Source organism: Nannospalax galili, unplaced genomic scaffold (assembly GCF_000622305.1).
Source record: "Nannospalax galili isolate Female #2095 unplaced genomic scaffold, S.galili_v1.0 scaffold204, whole genome shotgun sequence".
In the NCBI taxonomy this organism is placed as follows: Eukaryota; Metazoa; Chordata; class Mammalia; order Rodentia; family Spalacidae; genus Nannospalax; species Nannospalax galili.
Genome location: NW_008350959.1, coordinates 442,335 through 461,797, shown reverse-complemented (window position 1 = coordinate 461,797; position 19,463 = coordinate 442,335). Strand labels below are relative to the sequence as shown.

Sequence of the window (19,463 nt, the reverse complement as noted above, 5' to 3'; positions counted from 1 at the left end):
CGATTCCCAGCGCCCACATGGCAGCTACAAACTACCCTCAACTCCAGTTCCAGGGGAATCCGAAGCCCTCTTCTGATCTCCGTGGCATTGCACGACACGGGTGCACTCACATGCAAGCAATACACTCATACACATAAAATAAAAATAATAAATAATTTTAAAAAAATTGTGGTGACTTGTGCTTGTAATCCCAGTGCTGGGGAGACAGGGACAAGCAGATCCATGGGGCTGGCCGGCCAGTCAGCCTCACCTTTTTGGTGAGCTCCAGGGTGGGGAGAGACTGTCTCAAACACAAGGTGGCAGTGCCTGAGGAACAACACCAAGATTGTCCTCTGGCCACCACATTCACATGTACACACATGAACACGCATATACACATCGACATGTGCAAAAATAGAGAAATGAAAATAAAATTGACAGAGGAAGAAATGCTGCTTGTATAGCTTTGAGGGGTAGTGTTTCCTAAGGAAAGACCTGGCTCTGAGTACCCACACGTCTGAGTAACTTACTGTTTCATCTGCCCTTCAGAAAAAGGGTTTTCTTAAGCTTCTTTGTTCATTTTCTTTTATATTGCTTCACTCTGAGGATGCCTAGATTTCTCCCTGGAATGGGTAAATATCTCTTCTGAGAAACAGGTTTGTTTTCAATTCTACATATTGAGATGCTCATAAATGTCCATCTTCTGTACTTACTACTAGAGAGCTTGGAACCCAGGATAAGCCTAGCAAACAGGCCCCTCGCTGTGCATCTTTGCTGTACTGTTCTTACTCCTTGCACTGTCTTTCTGTCATTTACCCTCGAGTCTGTTCTCTGCACTGTAATTTATTGCCTCCTCTATTTGATTGTATATTGTGTTTTGTGGGTTGCTTAAGCTGGGGCAGGAAGCTTACCCAAGTAAACATCCATACAAATAAATGGGCATTTCTTCATGCTAAAACACAGTTTCTTCATTTGCAAACTAGATTTTATAATTACATCACTAGATGCTTTAACAAATGCCCTTTCATGAAATGAGAAATAGTACCCTTCAGTCCTCTGAACCACCTCAAATCAAAAATTAAGTAAGCCCCAAGAAAACATAACATGTTTGCTGAAGAGATTAATTGAGTGCTCCCTATATGTTTAAAATACTTGGTTGAAATTTTGGAGCCAGTGTTCAACAAGAATTAGGATGGTGGGCTGGAAAGCTGGCTCAGTGGTTAAGATCACTTGCCACTCTTGCAGAGGACTTGGGTTTAGTTCTCAGCACCCACACTGTGTCTAACAACTGTTCATAGCTCCAGTTCCAAGAAATCTGATGCCCTTGTCTGGCCTCTGTGGGTGTTGCACACACAGGTGAACCTACATACATGCAAGAAGAACACACATGGAGGAGGAGGAGGGGGAGGAGGAGGAAGTATAGATCATAGAAAGATGCTTACATCCTACCAGTTAGATGCAAGAATCAGGCTAGAAGAGAACTGTTCCCATCTAAATAAGGGTCAGGGGTGCACAGCATGCAGCCTTCCAAGCTCTCCCCCTTATCAGCATTCAGGCTCTTTCTATGAAAGACACTCTAGCTCATTGTGACTCATTAGATGTGTGGCATTAACCATGATGGTGATGTTACCCTTCCTGCACCCTAGTGTCCTTGAACTTCCTTATCTTGGTACCTGATTTTCTCTTTTAGCAAAATGAACTGGACATTGACTATTGCATTTCTTCTCCTAGATTCTAAAGAAGTCCTGCATTGAAATTCTAGCTGCTGAACCATCCACCATATGTGCAGGAGGTAAATTGAGATTCAGTGCTAACTGCTTTCACTCAGATGATGGTGTTTTGAGTTCAAATCTATGTTCATTTCATTGGTGGGGGAATAGAAGTGGGGCCAGAGGAAGATGCTTGAAAAACAGTAGAAACTGCTAATTAAATTTGCTTCTTGGGAAAAGGGAAAAGAAAGAAGAAATATGTCATTTTGAAAGTTTGAAAACATCTGTCCAAATCCTCTCCTCTCGTGGGACCTAATTACAAAGAAACTGCAGAAATAATGGGTTCCTACAGCTATGCAAGGCTAATCACCACACCACCCTGCCTCCGCAGGCCTTCATCACGACAGCTCTACAGATTTCACCATAGGGCACAGTGACTCCAGGCCTCCCCTGAAATGCTGTACTTAAGTATTCAGTTGGATCTGGCCTTTCTGTGTACTGATAAATTGGTCTGAATTAATCACTTTACCAGGCTTTACAAAGCAGTGGTATAAAGAGTAAGGGCCCATTACAATCCTGTCATTAGTGTAGGAAATCTCTACTTAGAGAAGCAGACTTTTCTTTGAGTCACAATATCATCTCTAGCTGACAAAAATTGAGGCTTTGCCCCTGTTTTGTATGATGCTTCACCCATGTTGGTCCCTCTCATATGACAGGTTCCCATCAGTCTTGTTTCATTTAGTGAGTTCGAGGCCAGCCTGGTCTACATAGCGAGTTCCAGGTCAGCTGGGGCTACAGAGAGACCCTGTCTCAAAAAGAACAAACATATTTTTTATGTTTGTTCTTTTAAATACCTACTGCAGGCCAGGGACAGTGCTAAGTGCTGGAGATATAAGAAGGATGGACTCTATCTTCCACTTTTGAGATTCTCCTGTTGATGTCCCTGAATACCAATTGCCAGTCATTAATTATCAGCAAATAATATGTTGCCCAACCCTGAGTGGACAGTAAGCACTAAGGCAGAACTTTCAGCCCTTTCAAACTGTGCATCTCAAAGTTTATGACATAGTTTATTGGTGTAAATGAGGGAGTTACTTGAGGATTTCCTTCTCTATTCTTGATTGCATTTTAGAACAATTGAAAGATGTTCAAGGAGTTAGGCATTGAATCTGTATCCACATAACAGCATTGTGGGTATATCTAAATATGTTAACAAAACTCAATGCCTAACTACATACATACATGAATGCATATGTAACATATGACTACTTACATACAGTTATACATACCTACATATAAAGTTGTTAGCAAAATACTTGTTGACTATTCAGAGATATGTGTTAATTTCCCAAATAAAAGCAGTTTTAAAAGATTCCCATCTTATGTTTAAATAAAGTGATTTTGATGACACAGATGACAGGGCACATGTATTTACCTCAGGGATCAATCTAGGAGAATGCCTTCAAGGAAATCCTGGTGTGGTGTACACATGCGTAATCCTGTCACTTGGGAGGCTGAGGCAGGAGGATTGAGAATTCAAGGCCAGTCTGGGAGCTATGGGGTACTTTGTAAGAAAGAAGGGGAAGGGGTGGGAGGTGGGGATTAGTCAAAAACATATGACCACATGAACACAGTACCAGGGCCTTGTAAAGGGCCTGTGCAGGGTGGATCCTAAACAGAATTAGACTCCATTAGTTTCAAAGTCAGTTACCTCAAAAGCTTTTTGTAAAGGAATGGGTTATTTAGAGTACTTGAAACATGTATACTGTGTGTACGAATATAATACTTATAGTTCTCTACCTTTAAAGTAATTAGAAGACAACGAGGTCCCTTGACTGTGCAATTATCTCATTCATGGTGAAAACCCAGGCTTTGGCTTTGGCAATCTTGGATATGTAGCAACTTTGTGGTACATCAGAAAGCGTAGAGGAAATAGACTCTGTTTCTAATGCCCTATTGTCATCAGCTTCCTTCTTGTAAGAACCTTATTTCTCTCCAGTCCCACTGCCTAACATAGTACCTGGCACTAAATGGTCATCCATAAAGTTTGACTGACTGTCTTCCTTCATGTGGTCCTTCAGAACACAATACCACAGATTTTGTCTGTTTGACTTAGTAACTCCTTCCATATAACCTGTCATACTTTTTAACTGTTAAATTAAAAATGAAGCAGAATTTAAAAATAATAGCCAAAAAAACAAGACCAAAATAAAAATCTTAACCACTTAAACAAGAGAATAATGCCCTCCTTAATAATTCTTGACTCAACAAATAACCCAAATCTCCCTAACATGCCATCAAGATGCTCAAGATAATTTTAAAAATAATACACATAAACTTAATGCCTTTGGCACAGAAGTACTAAGGCCAACAAGATCTGCCAATTTTTATTGATGCTCTGTTTAGTGCTGGGTATTGTGCTGGGCAGTGGGCCATGGAGAGAAATAAGGTTCTTACAGGGTAAATACAAGTGTAGACCTTTGCTCAAATAGCTAGCTTCACACATAAGCAGGTTTAGGGAAACCTGACTTAGTTTATTCAGGGGAAGAAATGACAACTAATGACACTGGTGAAACTGCCTGAGGAACAGAGTCTTCCCAGCAGCCTCCATCCTCAGAGGCTATAAGCTGGCAGCCTGTGGGCACTCAGTGCCCCACATATGCATTCTCCTTGGTTTACACTGCAGTTTTTAAAAAATATATTTATTGTTAACATTCTAAAAAACCAATTTACCTAAAAATTTAAATTTTCATATTGTCTTGGAAAATCGGATCCAGAGGCAATAAGCCTGTATTTGCTCAAGACAACAGTTATTGAGAGTGACTGATGTATTAGTTACTTTTCTGTTGCTGTGATAAAACACCTTGACCAACTTATAGAAGGAAGGGTTTATTTGGGTTTACAGTTCTAGAGGAATAAAGGCCATCATAGCAGGGGAGGCATGGCAGCAGGAAGTTGAGCGCTCACATCTTCAAGCAGTTGTGGGAAGCAGAGAGAGTAAACTGGAAGTGGGGCAAAGCTATGAACTCATAAAGCCCACCCCCAATGACACCTCCAGCAAGGCCACACCTCCTAAGGGTTCTGTGACCGCCCCCAAACAATATCACCAACTGGGAACAAAGTATTCAAATACTTGACCTTTTCAGGACACATCTCATTCAAACCACAAGTAACTTCCTTAAAGGAAGTGTGTACTTCTTCCCGTTCACCTTCTACTCCCCGTTGTCTCCCCAACATTGGGACCAACATAGGATGGCTATTCAGCATGCTCATAGACACAATTCATAGTCCCTATTCCAAAGCATGCAGGAAGTCACCTCCTGTGCAGAGCTTAGAAACTGCTTAAATAACACTGTCCCCCTTCCAATACAAACTTTTAAAAAATGTTCTTGGGGTTGGAGAGATGGCTCAGTGGTTAAGAGCACTGGCTGCTCTTGCAGAGGACCTGAGTTCAATTCCCAGCACCCACATGGCAGCTAACAACCATCTTTAAGTCCAGTTCTAGGGGATCTGATACCCTCTTCTGACCTCCTTGTACATTGCACAACACAACATGGGTGCACTTACAGGCATGCAGGCAAACACTCATACACATAAAATAAAAAATAATAAAATATTTTTAAAGTTCTTATTAAACATTTTACATGTTAGCCCCTGTGTAATTAGGAAAGTTGACTCCTGGATAGACTGGCCCTGCCTAACTGAGCTCCTTTCTAGGAAATACAGCCTGTGCTGAGTTCAGTTGGCTTCAGACTCAGAGTTCACAACATGCTTTGTAAGTAAGTACTTCCGGAAGGAACTAATTGGGATCAAGTGTGCAACCAGCCAACTGGTCTGCATTTGAAGTCTTTACAAGAACTTCCACAAAGGAAGTTGTACTTAGTTCCTCCTCTGTCATTTCAGAGGCTGTTGTATTTCCTACTGTGTTCCCCACTGTGTCTGATAAAGCAGGATGAGTTCTCACGAAAGAAAATAGTTTTTGGCTTCACATTTGCCATTTGGAAATTAGTGCTTCAAATAGATTCATTTGTGCAATGTCAAATAGTGCTTCCATTTCTTGATCTCATTTTTGAAATCTGCATGCCTTACCACTAGGCACCACTTGTGAATGGAATGTTCCAAAGTCTTCTATGTCTTCCCTTTTATTTAAAGATATTTCTGTTTGGAGGAAGCACTTTCATACACTGTTGCTGGCAATACAAAATGGAAAACCACAGTGGAAAAGTTTCTTTAAAAAATTAAACCCACACCTACTGAGTGGCGCCGTCATTCCAGCCCTAGGCATTTGCCCAAGATAAAAGAGAAAATGAAATCTATGGCTAGACAAGATTAATAGACAATTGTTCATCACAGCTTTATGTTTAGTAGCCCCAAACTGTAAACCAGACCATTCCCATATTCATCAACAAGTGAATGAACAAAAAATAAATCTGATTATTTTCCATATGTTGGAATAATATTCATCCATGAAACAATAAACTCTATATAAACCTCAAAGTAATTATCAATGAGTCTTAATTATGCAGATAAAAGAAGCTGAACAAACCAGGTTGCTTATGTGATTTTATTTACATGTACTTCTAGAAAATGCAAACTGGTTGCATGGTTAGCAGACAGTGATTTGCTGGGGTGAGGAAGGAAGGTGCTAGAAGAGAGTAGTTAAAGGCAGCAGGAAGAAACTTTGAGAGGTCATAAGGCAGTCACATCCTGTCTGGGGTGATCTCATGAGTATATGTCACTCATATCAAATTCTATCCTTTGTGCACAAGCTAGACAATTAACCACTAGGAAATTCAAACTGACCTATAAGATAAAATAGCCCTTACTAACCTGGCACGTCAGTCCCATGTGGCCAGAACAAGCAGAAAGCATGCAGATGTTGTCACTTCCAGTACAGTGAATGATAGGCAGGCTTTACTGAGGTCATTTCAAAACAATGTGCTCTATTTTTTTTAATGGAAGAAAAGCAAAGGAAAAACAGGAAAGAACAGAGAGCAGAATAAGTATATCAAACCATTGCATTATTCCTTGTTTTAGGTGGGCAATACCCAACATACTACAAAATTTTCCCATTTAAAGCATACAATTTCTTGGCTTTTTGATGTATCAGTGTCGTGCAGTCACAGCAAATATGGAATTCCACAATGCTTTCATCATCCAACAAGAAACTCTGTATCTATGAAGCTGTCACTCCCCATTCCCCCTTACAGCACTCACCAGCCTGGGCATTCCTATCTATGAATGGACCCTGATAATCACACATGGTCCTCTGGCTTTCTCATTTCACATAGTGTTTCTAAGGTCCTCCCTTGTCAGCATCAGAACTTGACTTCTCTTTATGGTTAGATAATATTCCATTATGTAGAAAGACCATATTAGTTAATGGGCATTGGGTTGTTCCCATTTGGGACTCATGAATATGCTGTTATGAATTCTTGTGCAAGCTTTTATCTGGACATACATTCTTCATTCTCTTGAGTATACATCTAGGAGTGGAAAATTTGGTTCACAAGAGTAATTATATTTAAGATGTTGAAGAACTGGCACATGAGAATTTGTACCATTTTTACAGTCCTACTAGCAATGTACATGAATATTAACTTCTCTAATTCTTATTATTGCCAGTCTCTTTTAGCATAGCTATCATATTGGGTTTTTTTAACATTTCTGTAATGACTAATGACGTTGACCATCTTTCCACTCATTGACCTCATAAAAGGATCTAGATTAGAGCTGGCTGGCAGCCTGAACACATGAGCACCTTATCCTCCCATTTGTGTTTTTCATTCCTTCCTCCAATGAGCTGACACAGAGATCAACCCAGCCTGGAGTTAGGCACAGGCAGGCATCTGGAAGAAATGGAAATGATGACTTCTGACATCAAGAGTCTTAAATTATCATTAAGAATAAAAATGACAAAAGGATCTTAATGAACGTACGCTTTAAAGATACCTTAAAGGATAAATATCACAAAAGATTAAATCAAATACCACTTCAGGCCAAAAACTCTTCCCTGAGGGAATGTTAGAGTAACAAAAAGCCTGAAATAAAAGGAGAGAGAGAGAGAGAGAGAGAGAGAGAGAGAGAGAGAGAGAGAGAGGAAAGAAAAGCATGAAGTCAGGAAAAAGTGATGGGGAGAATATGGGAGGAGTTGGAGGGGAGGGAGTGAATGTGGATTTGATCAAAAGTCCTTATTTGCATGTATGAAAGTCTCAATAAATTAAAAGAAAATTTCCTCCCTGAAAGCCCACGATCCATCTCCCCAGACATTTCTTGTAGGAACTGGGATCCTACAGGGATCCTATGTGCAAATTTCCTGAAAGCACCAAGCTGTGTATACTGTAAAGGGTAGATACCGGGCTCTGGGGATAAGTAGTGTTAGAGCCAGGGGTCCTGAGTCTGGCGTATCCTGGGTCTCCCTTGCTACAGATTCATTCGTTTGATTACATAACATCTCTGTGCAAAGATCTGACAATCCAGTCAGGCTGCTGGGTCAGATGTTTGGGCTCTTCTGGAAACCAAATGTATGCACTGGAAATTGCGCTAGGCAGGATGGACGCCCACCTCACCCTCCTGTATCTTCTCCCTAGGCCCAATGATTGCATGATTTGGTTCCCATCATGTGCTCCTCCTGTCTTCCTTTTAAACCCCCCTGAGACTGGGCCAACCAGACATGTGTGGAGCCCCTTTTATAGAGGATTCAACAGCTGAACTGGCAGTGCTGAACATGGTGTTAGAGAAGAGAGCTTGGCCTGCAGCCTGTTTCCAGCATCTCTCTCTTTGCTGATCTGTGAGGAAACAAGAGGGAGGCCTAGAAAGAGGAAATGCAGAAAACATGTGGAATCAGCAAAAGTGTCAACCAGCAGATGTCTGTATGTCTCCATCCAAGCAAGAAACGAAACATCAGCTTCTCTTGGCTTTATTGAGGAAATAAATGCAGCAAGATTCTTCCACAGTCCCACACACTTAATAAAATGCCCATTGAACCAGCTGATGATCATGGCATGCCTAGTGAACATGTTAAGAAGTTTTAAACCCATCTTTATAAACTTAGCAGTTGTATATAAGTATCAACATGGATATATAAATTTTTAAATATTCATGACTGTGGTATACTGAAAAACCACATGCCCATGGCCTTGTTTTAATTAAGTTCCAAACCAAGGTTCTAAACCCAAGGCTATGAGACTTGGCTTTTCAGTTTACTGCCTAAATGACTCTGGGCAAGTCATGAAAGTGTCAGAATCTTAATCTCCTTACAGTTAAGATTCCTGCACCTCTGAAGGCCTTTCACACTTATTTATAGTGCGTCTGGGTACTTGTGAGTTTAGTTTCTTGTTTCACAAGCAGGTCCATTCTACTTTTCTGAAAAATTATCGTACCTGTCCAAATAAGATGAGCTTTAAAGAAATCATAGTCTCAATTTCTCAATGACTCATCTGTTTTAACAAAAGCATCACTTTCAGCAGGATGGTTTTAGGAAGACAGTAGATGGGATCTAACTGCTTGGCCCTTGGTGCCTGACAGTCCTGGATTCCAGATTGGATCTGAGAGTTATTATCTGTGTGATCCTGAACAAATCAGGTAACCTCACAGGGATCACATTCTCGGCTTCACTCCCTGGCCTGTGGGGAGGTTGAAATTACATCAAATTAACAGTATTAACAGCAGTTTGGCACACAGCAAGAGAACCATTAACTATCAGTTATTGTCTTGGCAAACAAGATCTCTAATTTGGGAATGAAAGTGACATAAACTCATGACATTTATTTCACTTAGAGTTCTATGTGCTGGTTCTTTAATTCCATACTTCTTCCAATGAAGTCTCCATTTGGGTGTGATTTACTTAAGACTCACTTTCACAAACACTGCATTTTTTCCCTCTAACTTTTAATGTGTCTGTGTATACCACATAGCATTATCCTAAACTCCAATTTGCATACATGTAAGGATGACCAAAATAAGAGAAACTGGGGGCTGGGCAGTTGGTATAGTGCTTAGTTTGTAAGCACTAGGACCTGAGTTCAATCCCCAGAACCCACAATTAAAAAAAAATAATCCAGTATGGTGGCACAAGCTTGTAATCCTACCACCGGAGGAGTCAAAGAAAAGTGGATCCCTGGGGCTCACTGGCCATCTGGCCCAGCTACTTAGTGAGCTTAAGGCCAGTGAGAGACCTTGTTTCAAAGCTAGGGTTATCTTCTGGCCTCTACATGCACTCACATGCATGCACACAGACACACAAGAATATACATACAAATAAATATATTAATTAGATATCATCAAGCTTAAAGAAGTATTCTTAAATATTTCATTAATTGGGTTTTTCCCCTTGGTAGGACTATATTATAAAGAATATTTTTTTACTTTGTAAGACTCATACATACATACTAATTGGACCTGTATTCTCTCAGTGTGAAGCTGATGTGCATGCCCATGAGATCTCTTCTGTTCATGGAGAAAGAAGCCCTGTACTAAAGGGCTGGGGTCAGTTCAGGCAGATCGTGTTTGACAGATGACCACCATACATAATTCCGTTAAGTACAGTGACTCCTACAAAGCTTCAGTACACTGTGTCCAGAAGAGAGAAGAGTAGTAGGTATCACACAACTACTAACCTGAAAGAATGCTTTTCTGGTTAGGGGAGAAAGAGACAAAAGAACACCAGACATTACGTAACTATGTACAGAGCGATAGTTCAGCACAAGCTGTGAATGCCACGGATTGTGGTTTCCAAAGTTTGTGAGGCAGCTGGGTTCTGAGGAAATCCTTTCAGGAGATTCCAGAATGTAAACCAGACCCAAAGCAGGCTGACTGAAAAGGAAGGGGAAGACCCCTTCTTGGAACCCCTCCCCTTAGAACTGACTAGCCTTGAAAAATGGTTAAGACATGAATGAACATAGAAAAGGGAGGAAGACACTGCAGGTGGGAGCAAAGTTAAGAAATGGGATTCAGAGCAGGAAGCAGTGTACCTTCCTCATGAACACCAGGGAGAAGGGGTCTGTGAGTGGAAAGGGTCCCCAACCGCATCTGATTTCTGGGTGTTTGAAGCTTGGAAACAGTAACCAACCGGATGCTCTAAATCAGGGCAGATGGGAAATTTATGGGCAATGGCAAAATAATATGCTGTCGTTCTTCATTTCAGAATCATTTCAAGTGGTCGTGAGAGGAAATGGCTTCCGACATGCCCGCAATGTGGACAGAGTCCTCTGCAGCTTCAAAATCAATGACTCAGTCACACTCAGTAAGTTCTGGGGGCATTGGTGGGGAGGCATCGCTAGCCTGTCTTCCAGCACGTTCACTTGCTACAGTTCAGTCAGTGATAGGCCTCCAATGAGGGATAGCTGGCCCTTTTGGGCCTGAGTTCTGGCAGGAGTGTGGGCCCCCCGCCCCATATTGGTGCAGCCTAAGGGTGCCCAGCTTGGGGAGCAAGGCAAGACTTGACATGAGCTCCCAGCGGCCCACCAGCCCTGTGCCAACCCTCAGGAGGCGGCAGAGTACCTGCTTTCTCCCCAGTTATGGTCTACCACAAAGTTACTCCCAGTTGGCCATGCAGGCCCTGGTTAAGTAGGGCTTGTGGGGCTTGATGCCTCTTAGCAAAAAAGCATTAGAGATTTCTAGGGTAAGAATGAAAAAAAAAAAAAAGGCCTAACTTGATTAATCCTGAATAAAGCAAAAACCAGACTATTAGTCTTGCATGTGTGGATCCAGGGACTTTTTTCAAGCTGGAAGGTTCTTGCTTGGAGTGGCCAAGAAACTGCCATCATGGTGAATATCTTACATGAAATACAGGAACATGAAAGTAAAACTCAGTGAGTTTCATGAGAAAAATGGACTGTCATAGCATTGGAACCTCCCAGAGATATTTGCAGCAGACAAGCTCCTAATTTAAATACGTGTGACTCAGTGACTGTGCAGGACAGATGGGAGGTCTGGTTCTGGGAGGACAAATGCCGGGACCCCTGGTTATATTTGCATCTGGTGTCCATCACCCAGATAATTACTGACTCCCCATCCACAGTGGTAAAGCAACAGCTGCACCATGCTGCGTTTTCCACCGTGCCGTGTGCTTCCCATGCTTTGTCTTTGTGCACGGCAGCCCTAAGAAGTAGAAGGAGGGAGAGGGGACAGACACCCCCCCTGGCTCACCACTCATTCTGGTTTTTCTGCCCTTATAGCCCCAGGAGACAGGCAGGCTGAACCTGTCTTTAAATTAGAAAATTTGAGAGATACACCTTTTTTCTTTCCTTGATACCCTAAAACCTACTCAAACGTTTAAATACTGGCAGTGGCTTCCTCACAGACATCTGGAATTCCTAACTTGGGAAGATATTAAACATTGAAAGCTTTCAGATAGTTTTATTAAAATTTGAACATTCTCTCATGTCGAAAAAGTTCATGCTGTTTGAAATCATTTTACAGCAGCTCTGAGCAGTCGCATGTCAAAGCTGCCATGAGCTACTGTAAGTCACTTTTTCCCCTCCTGAGCCCAAAGTTTAAGAAAATTAAGAAATGCTTGAGGGTGAGTTTTCCTTTCAGACCAGAGAGCTTTGAAATTCCCGTCTGTGTGGACAAATGGAAGAGGAGGGGAGACTACTTACCTGCAGCCACCACTCATTGGCTACCTAGACAGATGTGACAGTCTCTGCAATGGACTGTGCCTTTGTAGTGACATTTTGAAGGCACATTTTCCAATTGCTCTTAACTTGTCTTTCTTCCTTTTCTCTTCCATTTCTAGTATACACTTACCAGTCATACCCAGTTATCCATTCTCACTCAGAGAAAAATAGAGGCCACCAGACTTTTTAAAATGTCAGGTTTCCAACACAACGTTAAAGGTTTGCAGACGACAAAGCAACGAATCAGCCCCAAGGGAATTTAACTATCACATAGTAAAGTTGTTGATTTCATGGAGGTATTGAAATCTACTATAAATCTAATTGATTTAAAGACTTAAAGCTAGACAGACTAAGACTTCCTTGACATAATAAAATACATCTAGATATACAGATTTAAAATTCAGTGTCAGTATCTAGTAAGCCATTGTTAGGTGGTATTCACCTTAGAAAGAAAGTAGCAAGACATCCCATCTTACCACTACTGCTAAGGGTGATCTGATGAGTCCAGGATCACCATCTTGTAGCTGATGGAAATGTTCTAGAGAGCCAGCCAATGTGGTCATCACAAGCCACAAGTAACTGTTGGTACTTGAAACCTGTCAAGTGTGATTGAAGAACTGTATTTTCATTTCACTTGGCTTTAATTAATGTTTATAGCTGCATATGGCTGGTCTCCACCGTACTGAACAGTGCTGTGACATCTAAGGCTCAGGAACTGATGAAACAGCAGCATCTTCTAGTACTTTGAAATGATTGTGTCTTCCTGGAAAACCAGAGTCTGCAGGGCTGCTAGACCAAGAAGGGGATCATTAAGCTGGATGTTTTAAAAATAAGCACCTCAAAAAAAAAATAAGCACCTCACTTATTTTTTGTAATTTCTAATTAACTTTTTTAAGTTAACCTGCAACATAATGGGCTTCATTGTGACATTTTCATACACGGTTCTCACTGGACTCTGCTTATATTCACTCCCATCACTCTGTCCCCCCTCCCCACCCAGCTGTAAACACCTCACTTACATCACTTCCTTTTCCCAGAGTTCAACAATGACCATTAGAAAATAAGGGGCCAGAGAAGAAGGCTCAGTGGTTAAGAGCATATGTCCATCTTACAGAGGACTCAACTTCAGTTCCCAGTACCCACATTGGGCACTTCAAAACCTATAACTCCAACTCCAGGGATTCTGAATCCTCTATGGGCACCTGCACTCATGTGTACAGACACATAATTAAAAATAAAAATATTTTTTAAATATTCCAGAAAAAAATCTAACAACAAATAAAATCTAGTGGAACTACTTTAATCCAATTTATAAAGTCATATAAGAAGAAAGCCACCAGGCATGGTGGGGTATGCCTTTAATCCTAACACTCAGGAGGCAGAGGCAGGTGGATCTCTGTGAGATGAAGTCCAGCTTGGTTTACGTGGTGAGTTCCAGGTCAGCTGGGGCTACAGGGAGACCCTGTCTCAAAAAAAAAAGGCGGGGGGGAGTATAAAGTCACAAAACTTTGTGAGAGATCTAGTGACTAGATGAGTGGTCCTAGACTCCAGGCACAGTGCAGTATCTGGAGACAGACACCGGGGACTGACCTGACATCACCAGCTGTGTTCTGACAGCGACTTATTCCTCATTTTGGGTCTGTTTCTCCATGCAGAATGAGAGTGGCAGCAGCAATTCCTATGTCATAGGTTGTTCACCTGCTTAGTGTGGCAGGCATTGACTCAGGGCAGGCATGGCTGTGAGCACCTGCTCAGTCTTGCTTGCTGTGTTTACCTCATTGTTACCAGTCCCCAATGTCACTGTTACCAAGTGGACTCACAACTCAGCATCATAAAGATATTGTTCATCTTAAGATTGATATTTACTCATTATAATCCCAATGAAAATTCTCGCAGAGTTTTTGAAGTTAATGAAATCATTCTTAAGGAAGAATAAATATATGAGACAGGCCAAATAAAATGTAGAGACTTGCCTGAACTGATTTTAGGATGAATAAAAAAGCTGCAGTCATTGAAACAATGTGTGGCTGGTATGATCACCAAACAACAGTGGAGGAGTCCATGAACATCTGAACACTAGTATGAACTCTGTTAAATAAGTAATCTTTCAAGTCAGTGGGTTTTTGAAAAATGGTGCTGACACAGTTGGCTAACTACTTGGAAAAGCAAGTTTGATTTTTATCTCATACCGTACATTTAAACAAATTCCAGATGAACTAAAAAATTTTAATGTGAATATGAAACTATAAAATTTCTAGAAGGAAACAAAAGTAAATGTTTGCATAATCGCCCAGTGGATAAAGACATTAAGCAAAAAGGAACAAAGATGAAGGGAAAATTTGATAGTTTGAGTACAAGTTTTTAAATTCCTGTTTCTAGCCCCAACCAAAATCAAGAGAAAAGGACAGGGAAACCATTTAAAATATACATGCCTTAGAGATAATAAACAGTGTAAAGATAGCTCCTAAAATCAGTCTTTTTTTAAAAAAAAAAAAAAAAGGTTAGAAAAATGGGGCCAGCAAGATGATGTTGCAGACAAAATTGCTTTCACAGCAAGCCTCACAACCTGAGTTCAATCCCTGAGTCCCATAGTGGAAGGATAGAACTGACTTCTGAGAGTTATCCTCTGACCTGCGCACATTCATACACACACACACAAATAATAATAATAGTAATAATAGCAATAATAATAATAGCATTGTTTTCAAAAAGTATAAAATGGGTAAAATACATTAAGTGGACAAATGAGTGTCAGCAGACGATAAGGAGCATGCTCAGTATGGACGAGGAAATGCAGCTGGGATCAATCAGCTGCTGGTTTTTATTTTCCTTTGGTTTTCTCAACACAAGTTCTCATGTAACCCAGGCTGGCTTCCGGTGTGCTAAGTAACAGAGGATGACCTTGAACCCCTAATCCTTCTCCTTTAGCCTCCAAGTACTGAGATGGCAGGTGGGCATGTGCCACCACACCCAGCTTCATTCGCTGTTTTTACTCTAGCAAACTTGCAAAGATTAACAAAAGCACAGGGTCCAAATCCACAAAGCACAGAGGAACAAGCGTTTTCATGAGATGCTATCAAAACTTTAAGAAGGTGGTTCTCAAAATGAGTCGACTGTTTTATACATTTTTTACAAAACAGAGTTGGGGTTTAATGGAGAGATTTTAATATAAGCTTAAGCATGAGGGTTAAAAGACAGAAAGGCAGGGCTGGAGAGATGGTTCAGTGGTTAAGAACACTGAGTGCTCTTGTAGACAACCCAGGTTCGAGTCCCCACACCCACATGGTGGCTATGAACCGTCCTTAACTCCAGTACCAGGGGAATACAAAGCCCTCTTCTGAACTCCGCGGCATTGCACAACATGGGTGCACTCACATACATGCAGGCAATATACCCGTATACATAAAATAAAAATAATAAATAAAATATTTTTTTTAAAAAGACAGAAAGGCACTCAGAAGAAAATAAGACACACAGAGAGAATGTGTGTGGGCTCAGAAAAGAGTCGTGGAAACTGAGACCCAGGTGTGGGCACAGCCCCTTATACATTTTTTACCCAGATTTTAATTTCTGGTTCGTGAAAGGAAGTGACTAGGAATGTCTGCAAACACTTGATGACATGGGTAACCATCATAACAAAAGAAGAAAGGGAGGAGGAAGCATTTAAATGTTTGGGGTAGATGACAGTTTAAATTACAGGTCACCCTGGAATTAGCTAATACAGAAAAGTAGATAACAATCTGGGGTTATAAATGATGTGGCATTCTGTATTAAAACTGAGTTACAAACAGCACACAGAAACTATTTTTGTGTTTTTTATTTCACACACAGTCACACGCATACTTGAAAGACAAACCTCAAAATGTTACCAGCAGTCACTTCTGAATGAGACCACAGTAAATTTTTATTTTCTTCCTCTCTGTGTTTTCGAAGGTTTCTACAACGGTGTGTTCCCTGCTATTAGAAAAGAACTCACTAAAGTTATTTAAAGCTTAATTTATATTTTTGGGAATTATTTAGGCCTAGCATACATCTTCAATTTAGCATTTAGTTAGCTTTCCAGTCACTGTGCTGGACTGGCCAAGAAATGGCCTTGGAAATACCACTAACTCCCTGGAAATACCACTAACTCCCTTTATCTTGGCTATACATTTTCCTGTTCCAGGTATTCCTATTCATAGTATTGTGCCAAGAGAAGCTCTGATTTCAACTGGAAACCCACCTGTGTAGGGGGATCTGAACGCCAAAGTGGAGACCCTGGGGTGTGAGCTTAGGGATGACCCACTTTATGCACAGCAAACAAACTATGAACAATTCAGCTGTGCAGTATTGAAATCCATGCTAGACTGTCCTGGTGTTATGTGGCAACACCTGAGCTACAGCTAGAAACAAAGAAACTGGCTTTTACAAACTTATTGAAATTCAGTTTGCAGAGCCCGCTGCACAATTTCATAGGCATGCTTGATTTTTTGATGCAAAGTTTTACTTCCCAGCTTGATTTGCAATCGTATTCAACAGGCCTTGCCATGGTTTACTTTTTGTACACTCCCAAAGGATGAAGCTTTGGCCCCTTTGAAGATACTTTCTCAAACAGGCAGTTAAAAGTTCCCCGAAGAGGCTCCGCTTCCTAAGGGAAAGAGAAATGATCTTCATTCGAATGTGAGCAGTCCAGTATTTTTTAAATTTTTTTTGTCTTATTATCCAGAAACTATACCTCATTATAGAAAACAACCGGTGCCATTGTGGGGACCCTAAGGAGATTGCCAGTGCATCTATAGCAACAGATGGAGAGGAAATGTAGAAGAAGAAACCTTAAACTTCCTTCCAGAAAGGCCTTGTCATGACTTAGAGGACCGTATTGCTGGTAGAGGTCCCTCATGTAGTTTGGATGAGACCCTAAGGATTCTGCACCCTATGTTGAGGTCACTGTATCACTCAGAATGGAGAGATGTGAGGAGTCTCTGGTGTCTTCATTTTTAATTGGACACTTGTCCAAATCCCTAGGGAGCTTCATCTAAGTGGTAGCGGCTACTGATTGCTGAGCACTTAGCTGGTCCCTGTGATATCCAAGTGTCCTCCCATGTCATCTCCTCCCCTGGTCATCTCATTTTGTCACAGCCTACCACAGGGTTTATCCATGCCCTTGTTTTTGCTGATGAGGAAACAAGCCCAGCAAATAAAGTACCCTGGGTCACCCAGGTAGGGAAACAACAAAGATTTAGGAACTCTCATTCCAAGGTTTTGAAAGACCAGTTCTCCACATTGCCTGGGAAGCATAGTCTCCAAGCCCCAACTCCATTACCCACGTAACTGGTGTGCATCTGCCTCAAAATGATTTATCTGTTTGCCCAACATCGGACATAAGTGTGATTGAATCTAGGTCCAGGAAAGGCAGAACCCTGGGCTTCAGAGCATCATTTTCCATAGCTGACAGTGTGACCACAGTAAGGCACCTCTCCTGCTTCCCTAAGTGCATGAGCTTCAGGAGCTTTTCCCGTGTCTGGTGATGCTCCCCTGTTGCCCCTCCTTTCGAAAGAAGCTCGGGTTTTGCCTCCTGGTTTTTGAAGTGTCTTGTGGAGAAAGTGTGTTACTGAATGTTCACATCTTTCAAACCCAGATACATAGGTTGGAATTTACTGTGGGAATCTGGACTTGCGGGGTTTGCCACCACAGACAAGGTAGTGGAGATTTTCAGAGGCAGATTGACAGAGTTAGCTGCTAGGTACCTGTGGATAGTCAACCCTCATGTGGGGTTACCAAGTATGCAGTGACTCCCAAGGGAAAATAGTAACCCCTGTGTAGACTCAGAATGCTCCCTGGGGGCAGTGTTGAAGTGGAAATTTGCTGATGAGTTCCCCTGACACCCTGCCTTCACTCTCACCCTGCTCTTCTGTGTGGGAAGTCATTTTCCCTCTCCACTTCTGCACCAGGTGACTGGACCTTCATGGACGGTGACCTTGTATGTATGGCGATGAACAGTGACCTGGTGCAGCCTTGCTCCTATGTCATTTCTATAGGATGATTCAAGAGAAGTTCTGAGCACGAGAAAGGCCAGACTCCTGGGAGCCCCAGGCAGGCTATTAATCTGTGTTGTTTAAATATTTATTCAGTGTGAATTCATAGAGAGATTAAGTCAGTACTGCTGAGGGGAAGAGATGAAGTGTTGGTGGCTCACTCCTTACGCAGTTCAACTTTGACTTCAGCTTGCATACCGCAGCAGCTTAGTGACTGGCGGTGTGGCTCAGTGTGGGCTAAGGCCCCTTCCCACCCTCTGTCTTGGGTGTCTTTCAAGGTTTCATCTTTTAAGAGTATTGGGATTTGCTATGACCTGTGATTAGGCTTGCCCCTTAATCTCAACTCCAAAGGTAAACCTCCACACCCAGTCATGCACAACCACGAGAGCTGGTGTGTCAGAATGCACACACCTTGTGCATGAATCCTGAATTGTCCTTTATGGAGGAAAAACAAAACTTTTAAAAGCATACTTATTTTTAGCAAATTACAGCTTTTTGGAGTGGAACAACTGTTCTGACCTCAGGATTACAACATTTTTAAAAGGCTGATGCTTTGCTTAGAAGATAATTTGTAAGTTTTACAAATACCAACAGTCAAGAATTTTTGGGTGTGGATTTATGGAGTGAGGAAGGATTTGTAGAGCAGAGAAAGAAACACCTCCTTTTGGGGCAGAAGGAAATAGTTTGCCGGAACTCTGGGCCCCTTTACCTTCATTTAGTTTTCTTGCAGTACCCAGAATTGCTCTAATAACTTTAGAGAGAGGTAAGTGCCAAATCCCACAAAATTTTGTGTAGTATGATCCCAAATATATAAAAAATAATATATGCAGAATAAAGTATTATACCCAAAGGCATTCAAAGTGTTTATCAGCTGGGGTTGATGGTACAAGCCTATAATAATCTCAGCACTCAGAAGGCAAAGGTGGGAGAAAAAAATTTCAAGGGCAGCCTGGGCTACATAGTCAGTTTGAGGCCAGCCTGGGCTACATGGTAAAACTTTGTCACACAAGAAAAGCAAGTTTATCACAAGGAAATAGAATTATCAAATATTTTAAGGCTTTTATTTTTTATTTACTTCTCTGCATGTTTTACACTATACATTACTTTTGTGTAATGTAGAATATAATTATATATTACATACT

General features: G+C 41.3%; 1 protein-coding gene across 1 annotated transcript in view; it reads left to right on the top strand.

Annotated features, from left to right (window-relative positions):
• The window catches only part of Antxr1 (ANTXR cell adhesion molecule 1), a 254,868-nt gene that overhangs the window by 81,420 nt on the left and 153,985 nt on the right, over positions 1-19,463 (top strand). The window contains 2 exon segments of the mRNA XM_029553527.1: positions 1,711-1,771; positions 10,834-10,932. Of these exon segments, the coding sequence (XP_029409387.1) occupies positions 1,711-1,771; positions 10,834-10,932 (160 nt within the window).